The sequence below is a fragment of the Bombina bombina genome, chromosome 7 (assembly GCF_027579735.1).
Source record: "Bombina bombina isolate aBomBom1 chromosome 7, aBomBom1.pri, whole genome shotgun sequence".
Taxonomy (NCBI): Eukaryota; Metazoa; Chordata; class Amphibia; order Anura; family Bombinatoridae; genus Bombina; species Bombina bombina.
The window spans coordinates 577,426,224-577,438,953 of record NC_069505.1 but is presented as its reverse complement, the minus strand read 5'-3'; the positions used below and the strand labels follow the sequence as shown (position 1 = coordinate 577,438,953).

Below are 12,730 nucleotides of genomic sequence, written 5' to 3'. Positions count from 1 at the left end.
AAATTCTTATGTACAGTATGTGGTTCAAATAAATTATATTTTATGATTTATCTTTAATTTTAGCACCCCTGCCTACTGATATTAATTAAAGAATCCCCTCTGTAATTTAATTATGGAAATGTAATGTTAAAATGTTTTTAAGGTCTAGATGTAAAATATGCACTGTATAAGCTATGCCTCTTTAAATGGATGAATAGATCACAATTGAGACAATTACAGTTTACATGTGATCAAAATGAAGATAAGAAAGTCAAAATTAAACTTGCTTGATTTTGATAGGGCATGTAATTTTAAGACACTTTTAAATTCACTTCTATTTACAAATGTGCTTTGTTCTCTTGGTATCCCTTGTTGAAAAAGAATACGCACATATCCTACACTAGTGGGAGCTAGCTGCTGATTGGTGCCTACACACATTTATCTTTTGTGATTGGCTAACTAGATGTGTCCAGCTAGCTGTCAGTAGTGCAATGCTGTTCCTTCAGCAAAGAATAACAAGATAATGAAGCCAATTTGATAATAGTATAATAGAAGTAAATTAGAAAGTTGTTTAAAATTGTGTGTTCTATCCAAATCATGGATGAAAATTTTGGAGTTTCCTGTCCCTTTAACCCCCTCTTGATCTCCCAGTTGCAAACCCCTGTACTTTGCATTTACTCCATTGCAAGCCACACACCCCTAAAACCTAATACTCCCCAAAAAAAAGAAACTTAAATAAAACTCAACTAAATAAATCTAAACATATCTAGCCTAAAGTCTAAAGGAGGCTTCGTCTTTCTTCTGTCTCTACTAGCCAGTAGTGGCATGTTCATTGTAGTACTTTCCCAAGCCTAACCCACTTCAGGACTTTCAACAATTTGTGGAAATGTCCCTCAGTGATGATTGATTAATCATAATAATCATTCAGGAATACAATGGATGGGCATATTTTCAAAACTGAGACCTCCCACTCTTGTGATTTGTTAATTGGGCATTAGGTAGTGTCTTATTTTATTTAAGACATTTTGATTTGTCAAGAGTTTAAGAGTAGGAGTTTGTTTAGTTTATAAAGGGTTTGCAATATGGTGGATTGCAATAGTTGAGGCAATCCAATCAGAGGTATTGTGTTGAGGTTATCCCTAATGTAATAGGATACTGTGTAGGAGTTTTGAAATTAAAGGGTGGCATTTGAGATATGATTATAGATGGTTTTATAATTAGGGAGGCTATTATAGGGGATACCACATTGGGGTTTGAATGGTATTTGGAGGTTTACTGTGGATAGTATCACATACAGGGATCTCTTAAGTGTTAGAAAGGTACTATGTTGGGGGTACTGTGTGGAACTAGAGGGACTTAGCATGGTTAGGGTTTATCACGGTGTGGTGAGAGTCATCTATAAATTAGCGATAGTTGTATCAGCTGTGATTATAATGTATTGCAGTGGTGTCAGGCATGATTTATTAGAGTGGGGAACTATTTGTTTTTGATTGCCCACATTGGATTTTAGGTTGGCTTGTGGACTTTTCAATTGGTCAATGCAGCAAAAGAGAAAAAGGGGTCATGTAGAAGAAACAGGCACTGGATAGTATGTATAGGCATTCTTTCACTATTATGTTGTAGCTTTTCCCATAGAAAGAGATAGCTATTACTCCTAACTACAAAACTACCATTACATTTTGATGTGGATTTTAACTGTACATAAGCTTCACGTTGTACCAACAGCAGGTTCCATTCCAACCAATCAGAATTTCCTTGGAAAATGCATCGCATATGTCTCATGGGTTCTCTTATTCAAACTCATTCTAAATCATTTGAAAACCCAGCAACAACCGGTTTATCATTTTATTTTCAAATTTTTCTTGCCATGAAAATACCCCCTATACCTTATACCTGACTATAAATACAAAATTCATATTTTTTTTAAGAGAGTGATTTGTCTACTAGAAATAAACTTTATTAGGGGGTCTCTAGACATAGTAGATATTTTTATTGAGCATATAATATCCCATTGCCAAGCAAATCCCCATGTGTTGTGTTTGTACTGTTTTTTTTAAACATCTGCTTTTTAGTGACTTTCCGAGCTACCCACCTTTTGAAAGAGCCAACAATTCTTTTCTAAATGAGGGGGCTTGTATGTCTAAAGCTATAAAGGAAATTGAGATTGAGGGGTTTGAACAGCAACCCCTCGTCCAGCTCCCTTACCTTCCTGTCATATTGAGGCCCGCCCCTTCTGTGATGTTGCCATGAACAGTTAACACTGGGAGTGCCGCCCACTACACCACCAACGATAAGGCCTGTGGTGCAGGGGAATCGCCAATCTGGTGCTGTGATCGAGGATTCCCCTTCACGACTATAATGGGTCGTCATGCGCTCACAGGCACAAATTTGCTTGATAACCAGTTCTCATCATATGCGTCAAAAGGGTTCAATTAATATTTTAATTATTTTAAGTTTTTACTACTAAACCGCAATAGTACGCTAAACAAAGAAGCCAGGAAACGCATGGATGATGACAAACAATAAAAAAAGGAAATGAAGAAACTGTATTGAAAAAGTTTTATGAGATGGATAGTAGATAGAGAAAGTGGAGGGGGGGGGGAGAAAGCATTAGCTATTAAGTATCTGCCTAGTCTATTTCTTCATTGTGTGTCTCAAACAATTAGAAGTACATTGACGACTACTACATCCTTAGATCTAGTGAATAAAAGTCTTATGAAAATGATTTCCTTTAGGGGAAAAACTTGAATAATATTTGAACTGGCAGCAGTGGCCGGAATCTATGCAATGAATGCATTGTAAAGTTTGAAGAAAGATTATAAGATTTGGAATTGCAGAAAGTATTCTGTACCTACATATGGTGTTGGCTTATATATATATATTTTAGAGCATTGGACCTTGTACCCATTTACTTTTGTATGAATGAGACTTCCGAATGAGACTTCCTTGTGTATTATAATACTTAATCAGTATTTAGTAGTCTGTTACAAAAAGAAGAAATATATGTAAAAAACACTGAGGGCTAAATTAGCTCACGTTTGGACAAAATTGCGACTTTATTGGTGCCCCTGTAATTTTATTCATATTATAAGTTGTGAGTAAATGCGATCGCACCGTCACAATCACATTTTGAGCTTTGGTTTGCGAACAGAGCAGAGAACTCATTATGTGATTGCAAACTTGCGAAAAAAATAACTTTCGACCCATAATCATCTTTGTCTTTATTTTCCAGAGAAGCTGAAGTATGTACATAATGCATACTTAAGTATTCTGCAGTTTAACTTACCTTGTTATATACTATACAGTGGTTACTCAGAGAACCTGTATTTGCAAACAAATTAATAGATTCATGAAACAGCATACCAGCTGATGAGGAGGATGCATTTGTAATATTGTGACCATGAAATTGTCAAACACAATCTTGTGACTGGAATGTTGTTAACAGGAGTTTACATATACAGAGATCTCACCACCCATGACATTTCGGTGCAACTGTGTTGGCCAACCTAAGGCCAAAGGACAGAATTAAGAGTGCTCGGACACAATTAAGGGAACTAATGGGATCTAGCTGTACACATTGGGTTAGCCAATGACACGAGGCATATATGTGCAGTCACCAATCAGCATTTAGCTCCAAGTAGTGCATTGCTGCTCCTGGGCATATCTAGGTACCAAGGATACTAAGAGAATGATGCAAATTATATAATTGAAGTAAATTGGAAAGTTGTTTAAAATAACATGCTCTATCTGAATCATGAAAGAACATTTTGGGGTTTCATGTCCCTTTAAGTATGATTATCGAAGACCATCTATGAGTCCTTTATTGTCTTAACCAATTGTATAACTAATTTTTTTTACTACAGTCTGATTCCATATCTACAGTCTTTACCAATCTATTAATGATCTCCCTGATTTCTGCCCAGGTCTGCTGTGCCACCTTCAAGATGGCTGCCATACTGACTCGTGTCACCCAGCTGCCACATGTGACACTGATCACACATCTGGGGCAGCTGTATGTCGATGCCAACCAGGATATACAGGACCCACTTGTTACCAGGATCTAGACGAGTGTGAACTGGGTAAGGCCCAAAAATGTCTTCCTACCCTGTTCATGTTTTTTATTTGCTAAAATTTCTATTCATTCTGTCCTCTTTTCTCTAATTTCTTCTGTCTTTTTATAAACAGAAGTATGAAACTGACCATATCATGTAATTAAACAAATATGCCTTTTATTAAAATACACTCTTTCTTTTTTCTTCTCGTGTCCTGCAAGCTCTGAAGATTGATCTTCTACTCAGCAGATACACTATGATTTGTATGAATATTCGTGTATATAATTGTGTAAAAGTAGCATAGGCGTGAGCAGCAGATTTTTTTAGGGTGTGCACCCAGAGATTTTTTTTTTTTAGGTGACAAAATACGTGAAAAGAAAGGACATTCATTTTGATCCATTATAATGAAAATAAAACCAAACAAAGCAAGGTTTCAAAGGAAGAACTTTATTTAAATATATATACTCAACAAATATGACACAAGCTACCAACTTGTCCTAGTAGTGATAACCAGACACACAAAATTAGTATAAATTGTTAACCAAATAATTCAAACCCTCTACATGTGGAGCTGAATCAGTTGCTCTCAGTCCCACCTACACAGCCTACCCTAGGGTTCTCACCTCTGCCATATTTTCCTGGACACTTATGAGTTACACATGCTGAAGGGTGTGCAGGGAGGAACGTGAATAGTGCTGCCCAGAATCACTATTTTTGTTCATTCCAGGGGTGCAATTTATGTTCTGCACACCTTGCAGCAGGTGTAACTCGTGTCCAGGAAAACATGGCCGAGGTGGTGGCAACCCTTGGTTACCCACTGCAGTACAGGGAGACAGTAACTGCAAGGGGCACTAAGATATTGTCTCCTTATACTGTTGAAGCTGTTGGCATTATGCTAAAAACTGTGCACAACATGGAGACTACCATTAGGCCGTGCCCAAGTACTATGGCAGCTACAGCAATGGCAGTAAGTTAATTGAGCCCTATTGTAGCTGGTAGGAAGGGCCTGCCCCAGGCTCCTGACACCAGTGATCCCTGTCTGCACTTTCCCTCTTATTTCCCAGAGATCAAATGGAGAGGATCTTGAAAGTATTAACAGTTCCAAGTGGGTGAAAGCAGTGCGCTTGGAAAATCACAATGTTGTGTCATTAAGCTTAGTCTAGTGTTGGCTGCATAAGGGTGTGCCTGAGTACACCTGGCACACCCTGTGCACACGCTTATGCATATTATCCTGTTAGCAACTAATATACAAGCAAATTCATACCTATATAATAAACATGAAAAAACAAGACATTTAAAGCAATATTCAAAATCAAATTTATTATGAAATATACAATTTCCATCATCCCATTCCCATGTCCACTTTCCATATACCATCTCCCTCACCCCATTACCCCTCCCCTTATACCATTTCCCACACCCCATTCCCTAGTCTACCTCCCCATATACTATCTCCTCCACCCCATTCCACCCTCCCCATTTACTATGTTCCTCACCCATTCCCATGTCCACCTGACCATATACTGTACCATCTCCCTCACCCCTTCCCATTTTCAACTATCCCATATATTATCTTCCTCCCCCCATACCCATGTACCCCTAACACCATTCCTATGTTCCCCTCCCCATATAACATCTCGCTACCCCATTCCTCCTCCCCATATACAATATTCCTATCCTCATTCACATATGCTTCTCCCCATATATCATCTTCCTCACCGTATTCCCACATCCTTCTCTCCATTTACCATCTCCTCACCTGCAACCCATCCCAATGTCCTCCTCATCATATACAATATCCATTACTCCATTATTTTCTCTCCATTACCATATAACATCTCCCTTATCCCCTTCTATTTTCCCCCTCCACATATACCATCTCTTTTACCCCATTACCATTTCCCCTCCCCATATACCATCTTCCTCATCCCATGGCCCCCTCCCCATATACAATATCCATCACTCCATATTATCTCTCCCCTACCATATACCATCTGAATCCCTCATCCCCTTCCATTTCCCCCCTCCAGATATACGATCTCCCTCATCCCCTCCTATTGCCCCCTTCCCTTATACTATCTCACCCCCTTCCCATTTCCCCCACTCTACCTACCTTCTCTCTCTTCCCTTCAAACTCCCCTTTGAAACTATCCTCATTCTCTACCCTTCCCATTTCTCACTCTCTAATGACCATCTCTTGCATCAATCCCCATTTCATTGCTTCTTCCTCAGTATTCCAATCTTTGTCAGCCCATTTCCTCCATTCATACCAATCTAATTTTCTATCTCACTGTCTACCATTCTTTCACGCCTCTCCAACTCATTCTACCTCTTCCTGTATTTCTCAACATTTCCTCACATTTCTCCCCAGATCTTGTACCCTCATTTCACCCTTTTAACCACATTATACAAAATACAATCAGTCTTCTCATTTGGCTCTTTAGAACAATAATAAAACAGTCCTCCCTTAGGTTTTACTTTAACCTTTTATATTTTTGTGCATACTCCCTACCCATCTCTCACTCTTGTTTTCAGGACCATCTCCCTGTGAGCATGGTGGGAAGTGTGTGAATACTGAAGGTTCTTTTCTGTGCCAGTGTCCAATAGGATATACTGGTACTCGCTGTGAAACAAACTATAATGAGTGCCAGTCCAGTCCTTGTAAAAACAAAGCAACCTGCCTGGATCTGCTTGGACATTTCAAGTGCTTATGCTTGCCAGGTATGTCAAAAGACGCTGATGTGAAGATATGGAAGCCATGTATATCCAACAATAAATATGGACAAAAGCAATTTCTTTATAGTCTGGAAAAAATTAGTTTGCCAAGTCCGCATGTTCATTTATTGTATAGAAACCCTTTTTCAGTGGTCTTTAAAGGTCTATTAAATACAGTAGAATTGCATAATTGACATAATAAATAGACATTGCAATATAAGTTTAAATTTCAAGAGAGTAGTAGATTTTTGTTTCTGGCAAATTTGAAAGTTAATTCAATTTTTCCTCCTCCTATATCATGTGACAGCCATCAGCCAATCATAAAATGCATATGCCTAGATACTGTGCACTCTTGCCCATGCTCAGAAGAAGCTGGTCCCTAAGTAAGTGTGCATATAAAAATAATGTGCACGGTGCGTGTCTCTGGGCAGCACCTTGAATGGTCGCAATATTGGTCGCTCTGAGTAGATCACTGATAATCTGACTTTTATCAGTGAATTTGAAGATCATCTCATCACTATCTTTGGATATATTAACACTGCGAATCAAGCTGAATCTGAAGATATCATATTATTGAGATTTCTACCTTAACTGGCCAATCCGGAGCATTGAGGCCTAAGGTAAACTCTACAATGAGAAGTACTCAACAACCCCCCCCCCCCGTACCTTGTACGCCGGGTATACAGTGCATTTACACTGACATCTCCTACAGATCAACATACCTTAAGCATAGACCCAGCATGGCAGTGAACCTTCAAAAGTTTGAAGAATCTATATATATACATTACTGGAAGATCACTTTGCATATAGGATCCAAAAACCGAAAGGCCAATTATAGTGTCAATGGTACATTACTGACTGTAACTAAAGAAGAAAGGGACTTGGGAATTAATATTTCAGATGATTTAAAATTTGTTACACAATGCAGTAGTGCAGCCAGTAAAGCCAGTTGAATACTTGGTTGCAGTGGAAGAGGTATTAGTAGCAGAAATAGCAAGATTCTTATGCCGATTTACCGATCATTAGTTAGACCAAATCTGGAATACTGTGTACAGTTCTGTAGACCATGGCCTCTAGTTATCAACGTGTCTACTTACCTGCCTTCGCCGGCCCAATACGCCCGCCTAAGCTTGCCTACCATCGCCGCCGCGGACCTGAAAAATCTCGCCAAAGTTATCAATAAATCTGTCAAAAAGCCGCGCACCAAGTACGGGGCGATGAGCAGCAGACTGTGATAGTTATCACTCATCCGATCTCGCTGCTCTTCGGCTTTTTGACAGCTTTATTGACAAGCTGTCACTAAGCACCCACACTAACTACACTGTTCTACCCCCTATACCGGCGCCCCCGGAGCCCCCCGCAACTAAATAAAGTTAGTAACCCCTAAACCGCTGCTCCCGGACACGGCCACAACTATAATAAATGTATTAACCCCTAAACCGCCGCTCCCGGAGCCCACCGCCACCTACATTATACCTAGTAACCCCTATCCTGCCCCCCCTATACCGCCGCCACCTATAATAAATTTATTAACCCCTATCCTGCCGATCCCGGACCCCGCCGCAACTAAATAAATTGTTTAACCCCTAAACCGCCGCTCCCGGACCCCGCCGCCACCTATATTAAACGTATTAACCCCTAATCTGCACTCCCTACACCGTCGCCACCTATAATACATTTATTAACCCCTATCCTGCCCCCCCTACACCGCCGCAACTATAATAAAATTATAAACCCATAAACCTAAGTCTAACCCTAACACCCCCCTAACTTAAATATTAATTAAATACATCTAAATAAATTTAACTCTTATTAAATTAATTATTCCTATTTAAAACTAAATACTTACCTATAAAATAAACCCTAATATAGCTACAATATAAATAATAATTTTATTGTAGCTATTTTAGGATTTATTTTTATTTTACAGGCAAATTTCAATTTAGGTACAATAGCTATTAAATAGTTATTAACTATTTAATAGCTACCTAGTTAAAATAAAGAGAAATTAACCTGTAAAATAAAAACTAACCTAAGTTACAATTACACCTAACACTACACTGTACTTAAATAAATTATTCCTATTTAAAACTAAATACTTACCTGTAAAATAAACCCTAAGATAGCTACAATGTAATTAATAATTACATTGTAGCTATTTTAGGATTTATATTTATTTTACAGGTAACTTTGTATTTATTTTAGATAGTTAGAATAGTTATTAAATAGTTATTAACTATTTCATAACTACCTAGCTAAAAGAAATACAAAATTACCTGTAAAATAAATCCTAACCTAAGTTACAATTAAACCTAACACTACACTTCATCATTAAATTAATTAAATTAATTAGCTACAAATAACTACAATTAAATACAATTAAATAAACTAACTAAAGTACAAAAAATAAAAAAGCTAAGTTACAAAAAATAAAAAAAAATAAGTTACAAACATTTAAAAAATATTACAACAATTTTAAGCTACTTACACCTAATCTAAGCCCCCTAATAAAATAACAAAGCCCTCCAAAATAAAAAAATGCCCTACCCTATTCTACATTAAAAAGTTACCAGCTCTATTACCTTACCAGCCCTTAAAAGGGCATTTTGAGGGGCATGCCCCAAAGAAAACAGCTCTTTTGCCTGTAAAATAAAAATACAACCCCCCCAACATTAAAACCCACCACCCACATACCCCTAATCTAACCCAAACCCCCCTTAAATAAACCTAACACTACCCCCTGAAGATCATCCTACCTTTAGCCGTCTTCAGCCAGCCGACCACCGATGGAACCGAAGAGGAGATCCGGAGCGGCAGAAGTCATCATCCAAGGGGCGCTGAAGAAGTCTTCCATCCGATTGAAGTCATTATCCAGGCTGCATCTTCAATCTTCATCCATCCGGAGTGGAGCGGAGCCATCTTCTTCCACCGATGACTGAACGACGAATGACGTGTCCTTTAAGTGACGTCATCCAAGATGGCGTCCCTCGAATTCCGTTAATAACTATTTAATAACTATTCTAACTATCTAAAATAAATACAAAGTTACCTGTAAAATAAATATAAATCCTAAAATAGCTACAATGTAATTATTAATTACATTGTAGCTATCTTAGGGTTTATTTTACAGGTAAGTATTTAGTTTTAAATAGGAATAATTAATTTAATAAGAGTTAAATTTATTTAGATGTATTTAATTAATATTTAAGTTAGGGGGTGTTAGGGTTAGGGTTAGACTTAGGTTTAGGGGTTAATAATTTTATTATAGTTGCGGCGGTGTAGGGGGGCAGGATAGGGGTTAATAAATGTATTATAGGTGGCGACGGTGTAGGGCGGGCAGATTAGGGGTTAATACGTTTAATATAGGTGGCGGCGGGGTCCGGGAGCGGTGGTTTAGTGGTTAATACATTTATTATAGTTGCGGCGGTGTCCGGGAGCGGCGGTTTAGGGGTTAATAACTTTATTTAGTTGCGGCGGTGTAGGGGGGGACAGATTAGGGTTTAATATGTATAATGTAGCTTGCGGTGGGCTCCGGGAGCGGCGGTTTAGGGGTTAATAAGTTTATTATAGCTGCGGCGGGGTCCGGGAGCGGTGGTTTAGGGGGTAATACATTTATTTAGTTGCGGCGGTGTAGGGGGGGACAGATTAGGGGTGTTTAGACTCGGGGTACATGTTAGGGTGTTAGGTGTAGACAGCTCCCATAGGAATCAATGGGATGTCGGGCAGCAGCGAACATGAACTTTCGCTATGGTCAGACTCCCATTGATTCCTATGGGATCCGCCGCCTCCAGGGCGACGGTTTGAAAACCAGGTATGCTGGGCCGGAAAAGTGCCGAGCGTACCTGCTAGTTTTTTGATAACTAGCAAAAGTAGTCAGATTGTGCCGCACTTGTGTGCGGAACATCTGGAGTGACGTAAGAATCGATCTGTGTCAGAGTCCGGCGGATCGAAGCTTACGTCACAAAATTCTACTTTTGCCGGTGTAAAGGGCTTGATAACTAAGGAGAATCAGCCTCTCCACAAATACGCTGCGGAATTCCAGCGTATTTGAGGTTGAAGGCTTGATAACTAGAGGCCCATATCTTCAGATATAAATAAACTAGAAGCTGTTCAAAAGAGGGCTACTAAAATGGTACGTGGTCTAAAATATAAAATGTACAAAGAAAGACTCTATGATCTAAATATGTATAGTTTAGAGGATAGAAGGGAAAGAGGTGACATGATAGAAACCTTCAAATATATGAAGGGGCTTAATAAAGTAGAAGCTGAAAGTACTTTCCACAAAAAAATAAATGCCAAGGGGTCACAATCTAAGTTAGAGGGTAGCAGATTCAGGGGAAATATGAGGAAGCATGTTCTTACAGAAAGGGTGGTGGATTCATGGAATAAACTTACATTTGAGGTGGTAAACACAAAGACTGTAAAGGAATTTGAAAATGCCTGGGACATGCATAAGGCTATCCTAAGGAAAAAGTAACATGCAATATGGGTAGACTTGATGGGCCTTTTTGGTTCTTATCTACCGTCAAATTCTATCGGCTAGATTACGAGTATTGCGTTAGCCTTAAAAAGCAGCGTTAAGGGGTCCTAACGCTGCTTTTTAACGCCCGCTGGTATTACAAATCAGACAGGAAAGGGTCTACCGCTCACTTTTTTTCCGCGATTTTAGCATACCGTAAATCCCCTTACATCAATTGCGTATCCTATCTTTTTAATGGGATTTGCCTAATGCCAGTATTACGTTCACCTGAAAAAGTGAGCGGTACACCCTCTCCTGTCCAGATTCCTACCGCATTTAAAAGTCAGTAGTTAAGAGTTTTATGGGCTAACGCCGGAACATAAACCTCTTAACTAAAGTGCTAAAAGTACACTAACACCCATAAACTACCTATTAACCCCTAAACCGAGCCACCCCCCCCCCCCACATCAGAAACACTTAAATTAAAAGTTTACCCCTAATCTGCCGACCGGACATCGCTGCCACTTTAATAAATATATTAACCCCTAAAACGCCGCACTCCCGCCTCACAAACACTAGTTAAATTTTATTAACCCCTAATCTGCCGTCCCTAACATCGCCGACACCTACCTACATTTATTAACCCCTAATCTGCCACCCACAACGTCGCCGCTACTATATTAAATTTATTAACCCCTAAACCTATGTCTAACCCTAACCCTAACACCCCCTAACTTAAATATAATTTAAATAAAACAAAATAAATTTACTACTATTAAATAAATGAATCCTATTTAAAACTAAATACTTACCTATAAAATAAACCCTAAGCTAGCTACAATATAACTAATAGTTACATTGTAGCTAGCTTAGGATTTATATTTATTTTACAGGCAACTTTGTATTTATTTTAACTAGGTACAATAGTTATTAAATAGTTATTAACTATTTAATAACTTCCTAGTTAAAAATAAGTACAAATTTACCTGTAAAATAAATCCTAACCTAAATTACACCTAACACTACACTATCATTAAACTAATTACCTAAACTACCTACAATTAACTACAATTAAATTAAATAAACTAAATTATGAAAAAAAACACTAAATTACAGAAAATAAAAAAAGAATTACAAGAATTTTAAACTAATTACACCTAATCAAATCCCCCTAATAAAATAAAAATCCCTACCCTATACTAAATTACAAATAGCCCTTAAAAGGGCCTTTTGCGGGGCATTGTCCCAAAGTAATCAGCTCTTTCATCTGTAAAAAAAATACAATACCCCCCAACATTAAAACCCACCACCCACACACCCAATCCCCCTTAAAAAAAACTAACACTAACCCCCTGAAGATCACCCTACCTTGAGACGTCTTCACCCAGCCGTGGCACAAGTGGTCCTCCAGAGGGGCAGAAGTCTTCATCCGATCTGGGCAGAAGAGGTCCTCCAAGCGGCAGAAGTCTTCATCCAGGCGGCATCTTCTATCTTCATCCTTCCGGAGTGGAGCGGGTCCATCTTC

The 12,730-nt window shown here is 38.6% G+C and overlaps 1 protein-coding gene across 1 annotated transcript in view; it reads left to right on the top strand.

Annotated features, from left to right (window-relative positions):
• LOC128667111 (neurogenic locus notch homolog protein 1) overlaps nucleotides 1-12,730 on the top strand; it is a 207,868-nt gene that overhangs the window by 70,026 nt on the left and 125,112 nt on the right. Inside the window, exons 7-8 of the mRNA XM_053722014.1 lie at nucleotides 3,903-4,058; nucleotides 6,567-6,752. Coding sequence (XP_053577989.1) covers nucleotides 3,903-4,058; nucleotides 6,567-6,752 — 342 coding nt within the window. The remainder of the gene's footprint in view (nucleotides 1-3,902; nucleotides 4,059-6,566; nucleotides 6,753-12,730) is intronic.